Here is a 15,022-nt window from a genome sequence, read left to right as displayed (position 1 = left end):
TGCGAATGTACGATTGGTATTCTAATTTGAATATCTAGCTCGAGCCGTCGAAAAAATGTTATTTCTTTACGAGGAATGTCACGATTTCGAAATTATTCGAGGCCTCGAGTTTATATCGTATACATCGATCGCTTATGACGATGACGTTTTTTTAATATCTGAAAATTTTAGAAATTATTTATGAAAATATTCGAAATTATTTATAGGCTAGAGAAGAAGTTTTCGAATTACTTTTGAAATGTAATATGTGTCCTCGCCTTAAAAATTAAAGGCAACGACAGGATACAATCGTCGGTATCCTTCATCCCCGGCGTCGTCCGGGGGGAAAAGCGTTTGACAAGACTCAGTGAGATTTCATCGCCGAAATATTCTTTTCTCGTGTTCCTCCTCTTTCTCGTTACGCGCGCGAGAACAAACGTCCCATAAAACTTACGGCCCGCTGTAAATTTAAAATATCCTCCCCATTTTACGTTTGCGAAATAAACGGTATGCGTGTTTCCGCGCGAACAGAATGAAGCACACCGTTCCATTTTGAACGTGTGCCCTTTTATATTACAACGCCTAGCTGCATACCCGTCTTTGCATACCTGACACTCGTATATACCCTCATCCTGAACGGTAACCACTCGTATCTGCAGCAACCAATCGGTACTCGAGTGAATCACGACAAATCGTTTGTCGACCGAGTGGGTGCTCTTGCCCACGGTTAACAACCGCCTGTTTTTTCGTTTCATCCATGTGATCTGAAATTGAAAAAAGTTTAATTAAAAAAGAACGGCAGGTCTCGCCCCCATACCTGTCCATAAATTTCACGCGCGCGCGTACGTGTGTGCGTGCGTTCGCTACAGGCGAATGACCCTTTTTTTTTTCCTTTCTTTTTCTTTTTATCAAACGCGAGTTAAAGTTGAACGAGGTTGGTCGCGCGTTTCGAACGAAGAATCAAATCGGCCATTCAGGCCGAAAATTTCAGGCCGATCCGGGAATCGCGGCCGTAAAGGCAGCCAAGCAGTGCCGCACGACGTCGTATTTCAATGGTAGCAGCCCCGAACCAGTTAACGTCGCGCTAAAGTAGCCAATGAATACCTCATGCTTTCGCCTATGCTCAAAAATTGAACGGAGTCATTGAACCGACGTATCCGACCCTCCCTAGGTTTCATGACTAACCTTACCCTCCGTCATAAAGGATGTAATAGTGGGAATAAATTGTGTGTGTGTTAATTTTTCTTTTCTTTTGTACTATTCACGAGGTAGTATTCATAAGGATTTGACGAGATTTTCTTTTGAAAATGTTCGAATCAGTAAAAAAATAGATTTTTTAATATCTATTCAACGAGGATATTTAATGGGACGTTTAATGGTATTGGCAAGTATTCTTATTCTCAGTTTTCTTTGAGAGAGAGAGAGAGAGAAAGAGAGAATGTTCTTTGAACACTCTATTCGAGATAACCGTGTCATCGGGTCTCGGCAAACGCATTGGAAATTTAGGATAAAAGGATCCTCGATAAATTCACGGATATCACGGATTAATCAGATAACAAGTAACGAGCGATTTTCTTCGTAAAGCCCGAAATAATTCAGGGATGGGGACGAGTGAGTGGGCCGTTCGTTGTACAGGCGTTAAAAGCATTTAGGTCATTTACGGTAACGATGTATAGGAAACAGCATGTATCATATCATAGGCAATGGGAGAGGCGGAGTAAGCCAGGCTCGTGTCCAATATCAATTACCTAGGCCATTAGTGTACCCTAATTTCAGGGTAATTTTCATTCCTGACCGTGGTGACCACGAAACTTTACTCAATTTGTCCGACGCCCGTCGATTTCCACCACCACCACCACCTCCTCCTCCTCTACCGCTCTCCTATTCGCCCTTTCCGCTTCGAAAAGTCCTCTCCTTTCCTCCTTCTCCTCCTCCTCCCCTTGCTCCGCCGAAATTTCTTAAAACTTACTAAAATTATCTTGTCACCGCCCGTTTTCTAATCGGCTCTCCTCTCGCAACATTTTAACCCCGCATTCCCACACGAGACGAAGCGATACACGTTAATAATACGCGTCGAAATACGGTTTCGTCTCGTTGTAACCGTCCCCCAATATCCTCGACGCGGTCGAGGATGCAAGAAGTTGAAAATTGGCTGGGAGGAACGAGTTTCAAATTGCTCAAATTACGCCGGCGAGCGGGTAAAAATGAGTGGGGGGGAATCGACATTGAAAACAGATTGGACAAACGACGTTGCACGTGGTCGCCGTAGTCAGTGCAGCCGAATTCTGGGGAGAGAAGGGAAGGGGAGAAGCGTGTAACGCGCAGGAATGTGGCAGCAGCGGCATAATGCCACTCGTCATAATGCGGAAACCGGTAACGAGTTTCCCAGTGAAACAGATTCAACTCGACCGTAAATATCAGAAAATATCACGCGCGCGAACCCGTGACGCGTTTACAAACGCGGGCAAAAGGGGGAGGGGGAGGGGGTGGGTTCGAAATTCGACGGCGAAATATAACACGCCGTCACCTGCGTTAATTTCATTAAAGGTGTGATTCCGTAATTTCCGTAATATTTTTGATTCGCGTTGAATTTCGCGTTTCCGAGTACATCGTCCGTTTCCCTTCTGCCGTTTATTAATGTATTCCTCCGTGCTTATTTGCATCCCAATTTGAAAAATGTTTTTGGCAATAAAAAAAATTTTTGGAAATAAAATAAAATGAAATAAAGAAGAATGAAATTTAAATGAATTGAAAGATACGGAATCGTTGATTATTATTATTATTATTTTTTTTTTTCTTTGTTTGAAAATTAATTCAACCTCAATGTTGCGTTTTGTGAATTTTTGTTTTCGTCGATGATCGAAAGGAAGGTGGGAAAATTTTTGGAAAAATTTGATCGGAAGTTGAACGGAAAATGGTATCGGATGGTATCGGAGGAAGTCTTAATTCACCGCGAAATTGAGGAAATTGTATAATCGAATTGTGCCGATTGAAATGAGACGTTCACTGTCGATCGAATCGATCCTGGCACAGCTTTCAATGCATAAACCGTTTTAATGCTTAGTCGGCGCGTAATTATCGCCGATTCCATCAAATAGATCCGTAGGAGACCAATTCTAGGGTACATAACGTCGCTGAAACCATCGACTATCTAATCCAGGATGTTTCCACGTAATCCTGAATTCTGTTAGAGAAACGAACTTGCTCCGTTATCCCAGATCAATCTAACGTTTTGGCGAATCTGTATCCTCTCCATCAACGTTTCCTTTAAAAAGATAAAAAAGATATTATCATCGATTTTTCCCCCTCGATCTTCGCCTAGAAGAGTCTTCTCCTTTTTAAAATATTCGCACAGCGGACATTCCTTTCGACGGGGGAATATCGTGCAAATAGATTAATTTATTGAACAATAATACGCAGGTCAACGAAATCGAATTTATCCTTTTTAACCGAAATGCAAATCGTGCTCTGAAACGCGATTTAATCCCGCTTCGATTTCATTAATTTCCCTTTAATTTCGACTCTTAATTTCGTTCTCCGCCGCGAATCCCTTCATCGCTCTTCTTAAACGTGGCACGTATGTTTCGAGAATCCTCCCAAGGGATGCTGTTAAAGCAAGCGTAGAAGCAAGAAAACCTTCAAACAGAGAGAGAGAGAGAGAGAGATCGTATGTGTATACACGTGCAACCGACCGTCTCGGTATATAGAAGCTCGTGGAGCTTTTCAACCAGAGCTTCCACCAATACCGGCGAAAGCTTAATTGGAAACGACTATCCACGGCAGCCTTATACCCTATTCTTAATCTCCCGAATGGGAATTGCCATGAACCGTGGAGCCTGTCCTTTCTGCGATCAGTGGATAACGATGTGGCCGCGCTTTTCGTATCCTCACGAAATCTTAACAAACTGGTTCATGGTGAAGGGTGGAGCTTGTTCGAAGAAGCCATTATACGCCGGTAAAACGTCTTCGAAATTACCGGGGACCCGGTTGAATTATACTAGCTTCCTTATTACACAAATCTCCCCTGGCGGCATTAAGGAAAATTATTCGCCTTCGTGGAATCCTGTACACAAGAGACACGACCAAATATATCTTCCACCAGTAAAATCCATTTTCGCCTCATCGAGTTTAACGTGCAATTTTTAAGTTATAAAATATATATATATATATTTTCAATTTTGAATTCGATGGATTTCTCGATGGAGGATGGCAATGTTTTTTTAACATAATTTGGCACGTATCTTCTGCGTGAAGTAATCCATTTTCGATTTTTAGAGTTTAACGTGCAATTTTTAAAAAAGAATTATTTTCGATCGTATTTTCAATTTCGAATTCGATAGATTTCTCGATGGAGGATGGCAATGTTTTTTTAACATAATTTGGCACGTATCTTCTTCGTGAAGTAATCCATTTTCGGTTTCTAGAGTTTAACGTGTAATTTTTAGTTAAAAAAGGATTATTTTCGATCGTAATTTCAATTTCGAATTCGATGGATTTCTCAATGGAGGATGGCAATGTTATTTTAACATAATTTGGGACGTATGGCACGTATCTCCTGCGTGAAATAATCCATTTTCGGCTTCTCGAGTTTAACGTAACGAGTTTTAGTAAAAAAAAAAGAAAAAAAAAAAATTCGCGCGCATCTTCGATCGTATTTTCAATTTTTGAATTCGATAGATTTCCCGATGGATGAAGGTAATGTTTTTAACATACTTTGGGAAACGGGTGTAAAATAAATTGGCGTTATCCAATTACTGGTGGAATAATTATTATCGAGTACGATTGCATTGTTCGACGGGATACACGTTGAAAGTTCATCCGATTATACGGTTTCGAAAAGTTATTCCTTTAACGAGGAAAGATTTTCATCTGTCTGTTATTGAGAAATTACAAAGCAAATTTGGTTTAGAATCACGCGCCCTTAAGATTATTAATGGGTTTATTTTATTATTAATTGAGCAGATTTATGGGAGAAAGGTGTACAGATCCATGATATCTATGCATTGAATCACGTTTCAGATTGGTTGATATAACTCGTGCATCGAATCCGAATATTTTTGAAATAACAAATTCGTTCGAGATACGATCACATTTCGTATAATATTTCATATGACATCTTTAAAATAACATTATTTGAAATAATATTCGAATTTATGAAATAATATTTTAAATTATAATACATTTCAAACAACTGTGTAATTTTATTTCGCTTAATTCGAATAATTTACTCGAGACAATTTAAAATATTATTTTAAATGATGTTACATTATTAACACGGCGATGAAATAAACGATTTTAATTTATTTATAAAATATAAAACTTTTAAAACAACGGAATAGAATATCCCAATCAATAAATCTGTATAAATTTCAACAGCTTTCATTTGGATTAAATAAATTCAACGAAAATAAACCTACATGTATATATATATAACTTTAAACGGCGCTATCGAAACCGGGAAAATAATTTAAAGCCGAGAACTCGATAAATTCGAAAAGTGTTTGCCCTTTTTTTAAACGTTCGTTACACTTCTAACGATGAGAAAGATTTCTCCTCCATAAAGACGCTCTCTTCACCAAAAGACGGTAATAGGAATGGAAATATTTGTCGAGAAAGGAACGTTTGCGCATTTATTAAACCTCTTCTCAATTGCCTCTTCTTCCTTCCTTCTTTCCTTCCTTCCTTCCTTCCTTTGTGTTATTTCTTGTATTATTTCAAAAAAAAAAAAAAGAAAAGAAACGAAAAAAAAAGGAAAAAAATTACAAATTTGTATCCTCGTCCCTTATTTAGCATTCAGAGAGTATAATCGTTTCCCCCGTTTAATCGTGTTTAATCTGGATAAGAAAGCGGACGGGGAAAGAGAGATAATACTCGGTCGTTCCATCCTGCTACCTCTAACGGTGATGCAATCTCGATTGAGCTGACAACGTAAAACTAGAAGGCGTTCCCAACGGCAGATGACAGTTATGATCTTTACTGCACACGGTTCACCACTTAACGCGTGATTTAACCCCAATCGACGTTGCGTCGGCCGCCTCGTTTCGCGGTTCCCGTTATAAATTGGCAAGTTTAACCGTGCGGTGAATAGGTAATGACAGATTTATGCCACGATAAAAAAAAAATTGTACTTTTACAAGCGAAGGGAACAAGCGAATAAAACAGATAATTCGGTTCCTCTGTGAAAAGTTCGATGGTAACGATGTGTCAATTTTGCCTCGATTTTTGCCAATCCATCGTTGCAAATTGCGTATTTTGCGCGCGGTTTTTCTTTTTTCCTTTTTTCTTTTAAGTAAATTTTTTTCAAAATTCTTTTCTCGTTAATAAAAAAAAAAAAGAGAAACGTAAAAAAAAAATCGAGTTTAGGAAAATGAATTGAAATCGATTTCCATCTCATCGATTCCTTCTTCCTTTCACAACATAATCCTAATCCCCAAGATATGCAAACAAGAATATCGCATTTCTGAAACGTTACCTTCTGAAGGAAATAATGTTCTGGTATCGCGTACCTCGTTAACATTATATCGATACCTTCGATATATCAAACGGACTCGAATATTGGCCTCAACCATCGAAAGTAATGAATATAAAATTACAATCGATCCACGACGTGGATAATCTTTCCCGAACAAAATTTCTCTTTACAGGAAAAAAGATTCTTATAAGCTGTATTTCATTCAACGAGAAATGGTTCGGTTGTAATAAGCGGTCTTCGTCGTGGAGGAATAATTTGTCGCGAGCCCGTTGAAACGCCCGGTGTTTCGGGTAATTCGAAAAAAAAAAAGAAAAAAGAAAAAAAGAAAGAAAGAAAGAAAAGAGCAGCTTCGAGTTTACCGGATATCGAATCGAATAAGCGCGGAGTTTCACAGAGTTCCTCTCTCGAACGCGACTAGCTTCTCTGGAACAACATTAATCAACGTTACTTTGACCGGAACCCACTTAAGGTGGCTGTTCTTGGAAATTCCCTTCGGCAATCAGCCCATGGATTTCTCACGATCGAGAGAATTAATTTCTATCCTCGCTTCCAGTGTCGAGATATTGCGTATACTCGAACAACGATATTAGAACCGGACTTATTAATCGATTAATCGTGTTGGCCAATTCGATGTGATCGAGGAAATGAATGATTCGAGTTGAAATTTTTGTTTGACTTAATGGATAATAAACTTCACGATTTGTAGGGAAGAGAAAGTTGAATATGATTACGGTGAAGTTAATGCAACATAGATTATTTCCAGCTGGATCACGTATGATTCCGTAAGAGGTTTCCAGGGGGATGAAATTTGTTTAATTTTATAAATGTATTCGATTCGGTAAATATTCAATTCCATTACACTTTCGAAAGGTAATCAGAGCGTAACCAAACGCGAATTGAAAATAGATTCGATGAATCTAGGAAGAAAGGAGAACATAAATTATACCATGTTAATTATTCAGATACTCTCATATTTCATTTCAAAAACTGCAGTTTCTTTTTTTTTTATTATTCAAAATCAATCCATCTTTCAATCCATCATTTAGCCACATTTAGAAGAAATATTCATTCGAGAGAATTCATTATTCACATAACAGTTCGTTTCATTCAGAATTAATTCTTTTTCGAAGAATAATCTTAATCTTTCAAACGTAATTAATTCGACGATATTATTTAATATGATGAGAAAAGAGTAAAATCCAATTTGCAATTGACTACACGCGTCCCACGAACAATTCAATCTCGGATCCCTTTGTATCCTAGCTCTCAATTTCTTCGAGTAGATGTTTTTCTGATTGCTATACACACAAGGAGATATACGCACACTCGAGGAGAAGAGTTTTTTCGAAATTGATATTCCTCGAAACGCGCTCTCGTATCTCCTTTCCACCATCACTGATCTCCTTTCCATTTCTTTCACTTGCCCTCCCTTCGTTCGCTCTCGATTCGATAACCAAGCTTCTCTACGTATAAACCCAACGCACCCTCTTTGTTTCTGCGTTTCTTTTTTTTTCACGCGACATAGATGAATTATCTTTTATTCATGGCTCACAGGTCGATGCAGGATCGACCCCGGCGACGACGTTATTTGCTCCCTGACGTCGGCCAGAGTGTGTCTCGCGTAAGCGTGAATAGGCATTGCCACTTATCTTCTTACTTTCCACGATCAGAGTGCACGCTCGCATAACGGAATAGATAACAAGGTAGACGCGATCGAACGGGAAAATGTGACGGTTATATTCGTTTCATTGTTGAAGAGGCCATTTTGCCCCAATTTTCCTTTTTTTTTTTTTTTTTTTTTTTTTTTTTTTTTTTTTTTTTTTTTTTAATACAATATTCATCACTTGATGGAGCCATTTTCACTCTGTTTCGAAATTTATAGAGTTTGAAATATCGTTACGCATTTATGAGGAAATCTTCGGTTTCGAAATTTATTTGTACAGTCGTTAAAACTGTTATAACTTGTAAAATCATAGCTGGTGAGGATGAAAATTGGAATAGAACGAGAGGAGAGAATATTGAAAAAAATATAGGGATATATGTATATATAATTCAAAATTCTAGTAGTATTATTATTAAACAACTTTTTATCGATATCTCTAAACGAACAAAACGATATTTTTCATCGTAAATAGTATGATGCTCTAAACTACATCGATACGAGCTTATTTATTTACGTATTAAAAAGCTAAAGTTAGCCGAGCAAAGTAAACATATATAGAGCGTAAATAGAAGTCACGCAGTGGAACAAGCCAGTATATGGTCAGACGAGTGAATTGGAAACCGTGTATCGAACAACTTTTATCCCATTTTATTTTAATTGCATAATTGTCGCGAGTTTGAATTTAAACAAAACGAATCTTATTTGCGGAAACGGAAGAGAGGTATTTTTTGCTCAATACTGAAAGCTAGGGAAGAAAATATAATTGACCGAAATAGAAATATATATATATATATGATCAAGGAATCGGTCCTTTTCTCTGGTAAAAAGATTTCTCCTCCTATATTTCTTTCTCTCTATAAAATCTTATCAAGCGTTTCCTCCCAGATATGCTACAAGCATTTGGACACCTGATGCAGTTTAAAAAGTTTCTATCAGATCCTAACATTTTTTCGATCGTTATTCGATCGTATTGAAAATATTTCTACAAAGAATTAATATCGAATAAGGGAGAATTACGTGTTGAAAATTTAATTCTAAAAGTTGTATAATAATAATAATAATAACGATCTTTATATTATAAATTAATCGAATAAATCTAATTCTTCGCGAATTAAAGAGAAAGATTGTTCTGGACAAAATCAAAATTTCTTCTTCTTCTTCGCTATTTGTTTTCCCTATATAACTTTTCAATAAAAGAATCGCCAACCACGCATCGATATTCTTTCTTCATTCCCTCTCTCGCTATTCATAAAATGGTTCCACGTCGTTTTTAGAGAAAACCTTGGACCACATCTTCCCTTGCATGGACATATTCGTACTCTGGTGGAAAAAAACTCGGCCGAAAATCCGTTCGATCTGATCTGTCCTATAAGAAAATCGTTCGTTTCCACGATGTCGAGTGGAATTCGATTTCGACATCTGGCTTTCGTCGCCGCGAAAGTATCGAGGGGGACTTCTCCACACGAGACTTCGTGTACACAACCTAGATTTTCTGTCATTCCCCTTTTCCTGTCGCCCCTTTTCTTTTTTCCTCTCCTTCCTTCTTCCCCTCTCTTTTTTCCTTTTCCTCTTTTCTCTCTCTTTCTCTCTCTCTCTCTCCTCTTCCTCTGGAAAACTTGAACGGAGCACCTGCTACGGTATCGGTTTAACGGCGGAGCCTCGTAAAATATTCTGAAATATTCCCTGCTCCAGGAGTTCGAAGGAAGGCGAGGGAAACGCGATCGAAGGGGGAAAAAAAAGAAGAAGGGGAAGAAAAGAAACGCGAGGAAATAAGAAGAAGGAGAGGAACGTGGCTGGCAGGGGAAAATATGAGATTCAAAATATGTGAATCAATCGAGGGGGTCGCCTAATCTTGGCTGACGTACGAGATTCCACGCGCACCTTCGCCGAGAATCGAAATGTGAAAGGACGGTGATCGATAGAAATTTTTAAAAAAAAATCCTTGTCCAATCGATTCTAAAAAATTTATCGAACGTAAGGGTTGATTACTTGACCATTATGTTACAAGCAATTGAAATTTATTTTGATTATGATAATTCTATTATTAACCAATTTTTTCTTGCTTTTTCCTTTCAGAATCGATCTGGAATATCTTCAAAGGCACGCATATGAATATACATATGAATACTTTGTGTAAAATGCAGATTACTGAGATTGGAGTTGAAAGCAACGGGATATAATTGGAAAGGAAGAGAGGAGTGTAGAGTTGGGAATATAGAATATAGAATATATGATCAGAATTTCCTCATACTTGACGTGTTTCGTATCGATTTAAAGAATTTCACGTGCAACGAAGGAAGGGGGAGGAGAAATATAAGGGGGAGAGAATGAATCGCGGTGGGCAGAAAGGGAAGGACGAGCAATTTGTCTAAAAGTTCAGGGAGGTGGAAAGAAAATTAGCGGGAGCTGTGGCCGAGCTATTTGTTATCGAGGTGGCAATAATGTTTTCCAGCACGAATTGCCGCGACGTTTCTGCGAATTTCAGTCGTGCCGAAATAATTAAATTTAACGGTATTAACTAGTTGAATTATTGGCGTTGAAAAATCTGCCGATCCGTGGAAATCATTTTGCGGGAATAAATGATTGGAAAATGGTCGAAAAATCTTTTGCTTTTATATAAAGTAATATAAATGGATAAATTTCTGTTCCAACTATACTTATTAATCTTCTTCTCCCGAGAGTCAGTTGATAAAAGTACTTTTTGCATAAGCGCGTGGAATTTTATTATACCCGAGGATTTTATTTTATTCAAAAAAAAAAGTTGGAGCTTTTAGCTTTCTTTTATGGCCAATAACCTCTCTTAAAAATTTCTTTTACGTGGAATGTCTCTCCCATTCTCTGAATTGCGTCTAAATTCCGTTACTAATGAAATATATATATATATATAGTATAATCGAACAGAAATCGATTAAACAAGTCACGGACTTTTCTTCGAATCAATTAGAAATACAACCGAGGATTCTTCGCCTGTTTAACCGTGATTCGATTACAGCGCAAAGCTTGCAAAGAAATTAAATTCACGGCACAAAAGAAGCAAGTTTGAAAATAGATTGGAAACTTGGCGCAAAATCAGCTTAGGGACGATTCCGGCCGGCCCTGTTCCATTCCCTGTAATCCATTGGACAACATTAGACGAAAAGTTTATCTTTCTTCTTTTCCTCTCCCCCCCCCCCTCTTTTTTAATATTTGATATTTATTCCATTCCTTCCTCGTCTTATCAACTTAACGGTTTACTTTGGAAATAGAAAAAAAAAAAAACACCCGTTCTATCCTCTCTAAAAAAAAAACTCCCCAATTAAACGCTTTCGAGATTATAAAAGAATCGGATTATAAAAGAATCACGTTCGATTCTTGACGATTCTTCGAAAGACAGAGAGGGACGTGTATGCGTATAAGAAAAACGATATCTTGGGCTTTTAAAACTCAGTGGTTCGTGGTATTATTCAGTCATGAATCCCTCTTTTTCCCTCGATTTACTTTGTGTATGCCGTCTGGCGAACGGAAATTAAATGAATATCACTCAACTCGGGTGCTCGGGAAATGAAAATTGAACGGCCGTGAATACGATGGAAAAGAAGATATTTAATGGAACGCCAATATAAAGTGAAAGAAAGTGGTGGAGGAAGATGGCTGGAGGGGAAAGCAGCGAGACGTAAAATGTATTCGATTAAAAGTCTCGAGATCGGAGTTTGTTCGAATTAAAAAATATAATATACGGAAGAATGCTATTCTCCTCGATGTATTCCTTTCCTCTCTCTTTCTCTCTCTTTCTTTCCTTCTGTCCAGCGTGGATCGTGGAAGTCGTGGTGGTAAATTGAAGGCAATGATCGAAAGGTAGACACTTGTCCGCGAGTAATCCCGTTGGTTGATTTTTGGTGAATCGCTTTTGATGAACCATGTCTGATCTCTTCTCGAGGATGAAAAGCTTTCCTCGTGTTTTTCCAAAAGCTCGTTGATTGACCATTGCCGAAGAAAACAGCTTATCAATCAATCGCTTTGGAAAATGTCGGGACCAGTGTCCACTTCCTGGACGTGCTCTCCCCTCGAGAACGATACCAGAGGGCTCACTCCTGATCTTCGAAATTTTTCGAAAGGTATTTCCTCCAACCTCGAAATTTGTCCACTGTCGAATAATTTTTTCCACTGATTCGAAAGTAACAAGTTTAAAAAGATCGAGAAATTCTGTTGAAAACTAACCAGTTCCTCGCGTTTATTATAAATATTACCAACGAAGATTTCATTACGTATTCCATTACGAGAGCAAGATTATTATATGCTTGCACAACAACAACAACAACAACAACAACAACAACAACAACAACGTGGAAAGAAAATATTTTAGGCGAAATTGAGGAGACGAGAGCGAAAAGCAATGAATCGGTTGAGGAGCGCGTTGTTGAAGGTAAAGGTAAGTATCTGGCGGATGTTAAGCAGTCCTCCGCCCCGTGGCGGTGTGTCGTGTATCGGTATGAAACTAATTTCGACTCTGCATGAATCTACATGACGGCAGGGCGAGGGGCGTATCTTGGAAATACTTTTCTGGGTCAATCGCCTTCGAGCTAACTTGTATTACGTAACGACATTTACGGTTCCAGCGCCTGGTTCGGTAATTTTGCACGGCAAATTCGCGGTGCTTCCGCTTTGTGCAAGAACTTCCCTGATGGGGCCTTCGATGACATCTTCGCCCTTATCCTCTCCGGCGGAGCTCTCCGTCACCTCGTTGTTGGCGCTCGACGATTGTTGACGCTCCGCCTGGCTCCCTGGAAAAAGAATTGGAATTGTGTCGGTTAAAATATTATTGACCAGCTTCTTTGGAACGAGAAGAAGCTGGAGGGGGGAAAAAACTTAACCTAATTCTTAATATACACACATCCGAACGGTTCAAACCAGATTGCCAACAGAAGAGATGTCTCGTCTTCTTCTACACTTTCTCGAAAGTGTATTTTATTATAACATCCTAATTTTCTACAAATATCTTACGTTTCGAAGAGAAGAGATCTTATCTGCGTTAATGTTATCCAATGCCAAATAGAGATTGGGTATTAAACCCTGTTGAAAAAGTAATGTAATTTTCGAGTAGGGTCACTTTAAGTAATCACTTATCGAAATGCTCGAAATATAACATTTATTCGTAACTATTATAGTTGATCCGCTTATAATCTCCATCATTTGACGTTACAATTATTTCCGATTATTATTACGTTTTGAACGTAATAATAAATTATCGAAGTAACTTTATTCGAAGTAACTTCAACCATTAAATTTTCCCCATTGTTGCGCGAAACAGACGAACAGAGAAAAGCGTAATTTTCCTTCCCTTTTCGTATCATAAGCTATTCAGATAAGAAATCCTTTTAACGATATAGAAACTTACAATTGGTCTTCTATCAGAAGACACAAATATCGTAAGTATTTCTTCTAACGAAAACATATGATTATCTTTCTTTTCTATTACTACAATCACAATCATATGGGATATTTAGACGGATATAAAATAAATACGAATAATCTCGAATATAATTTTAAAATCCATATTTATTCCAATCCAATCCTCTGAAGAGGATTCGCAATTCGGCCAAGGTAAATAAAAAGGGAGGGAGGGAGGGAGAATTTCTATTAACCCAGATTAATTTTCGCGGAAAAGCCGAACGGTGTAAAATCGTAACATCGAAGTTGCGAGAGCTTAAAAGCTCAAAGGCCTAAGGAGAGATAGCATCGGAGATTAGGGACGGTTTTCGCGCTTCTTCGTTCGCGAGAAGGGGCACAATGGCGTGCTAGGGACGAGAGGAATTCTCTGTTTATCTCTCTCTCTCTCTCTCTCTCTCTCTCTCTCGCTTCGAGATTAATGCAGCCGCCGTTGCTACGATAACGCATAACCCCGGTGCAGCGTAAGTGGCTTAACTGAATAACTTAGTCACGACAATTACGAAGCATTGCTTCGCAGCAGGAAAGCTATTACAAATCTGCCTACGGTTTTCGTTGGAATTCACTTCGAAAACACTTAATTGTCCTACGCGGCTTCTTCCTACTCTTTAATTGCGTTTACATTTACATAACTGGCACGCTCCACTCTCTTTCTCTCTCTCTCTCTATCTATCTATCTTTTTGCTATTCTCACGAGAAACTCGAGAGTCACGTATTCTTCGCTACAATTTTCATAAATATTCCAGACGTTTGAATTCTTGTTCATTTGGCATAACTGGGATGATCAATTCTTCTTTCGTTCCTGCAATGGCAAGTGATTTCTTAAAAAATTCTATTCTATTAGATCCTTCCTCTCGTTGGACAATTTTTAATCAATGATTAAATTCTTGAAGATTCGTTTCGTTTCCAAATTGTTGTTTTCATAAGTTTCTTCGTATATTTGTATAAAGAAATAAATTTGTAATAATCGATCTTAATTAAAAGATACTATAAGACATCAATGTTACAAAATAAAATACTATCTACGCTTCGATTCCTTTATATTTATTCTTACGAGATTCCATAGTTTAAAATAATTTTAATATAAAGAAAAACAAAACTTAAAGCTTCCAAAAAGATAAAAATTCTATTCTATTAGATTCTTCTTCTCGTTGGACAATTTTTAACCATTGATTAAGGGATTCTCGAAGATTCGTTTCGTTTCCAAATTGTTGTTTTCATAAGTTTCTTCGTATATTTGTATAAAGAAATAAATTTGTAATAATCGATCTTAATTAAAAGATACTATAAGACATCAATGTTACAAAATAAAATACTATCTACGCTTCGATTCCTTTGTATTTATTCTTACGAGATTCCATAGTTTTGTTTAAAATAATTTTAATATAAAGAAAAACAAAACTTAAAGCTTCCAAAAAGATTAAAATTCTATTCTATTAAATTCTTCTTCTCGTTGGACAATTTTTAATCAATGATTAAGGAAT

General features: G+C 37.7%; 1 protein-coding gene across 4 annotated transcripts in view; it reads right to left on the bottom strand.

The window, feature by feature from the left end:
- LOC122713183 (zwei Ig domain protein zig-8-like) overlaps window positions 1-15,022 on the bottom strand; it is a 281,302-nt gene that overhangs the window by 2,590 nt on the left and 263,690 nt on the right. For all 4 annotated transcript variants that reach the window (XM_043933394.1, XM_043933393.1, XM_043933395.1 and 1 more), the window contains 2 exons: window positions 12,702-12,874; window positions 588-743 (listed from right to left, as the gene is read on the bottom strand). In XM_043933394.1, the coding sequence (XP_043789329.1) occupies window positions 588-743; window positions 12,702-12,874 (329 nt within the window). The remainder of the gene's footprint in view (window positions 1-587; window positions 744-12,701; window positions 12,875-15,022) is intronic.

The sequence above is a fragment of the Apis laboriosa genome, unplaced genomic scaffold, assembly GCF_014066325.1.
Source record: "Apis laboriosa isolate Shangri-la unplaced genomic scaffold, ASM1406632v1 scaffold23_cov150, whole genome shotgun sequence".
NCBI classification, from domain to species: domain Eukaryota; kingdom Metazoa; phylum Arthropoda; class Insecta; order Hymenoptera; family Apidae; genus Apis; species Apis laboriosa.
Note: the sequence above shows the minus strand (reverse complement) of the source record. Positions and strands in the feature narration are given on the sequence as shown.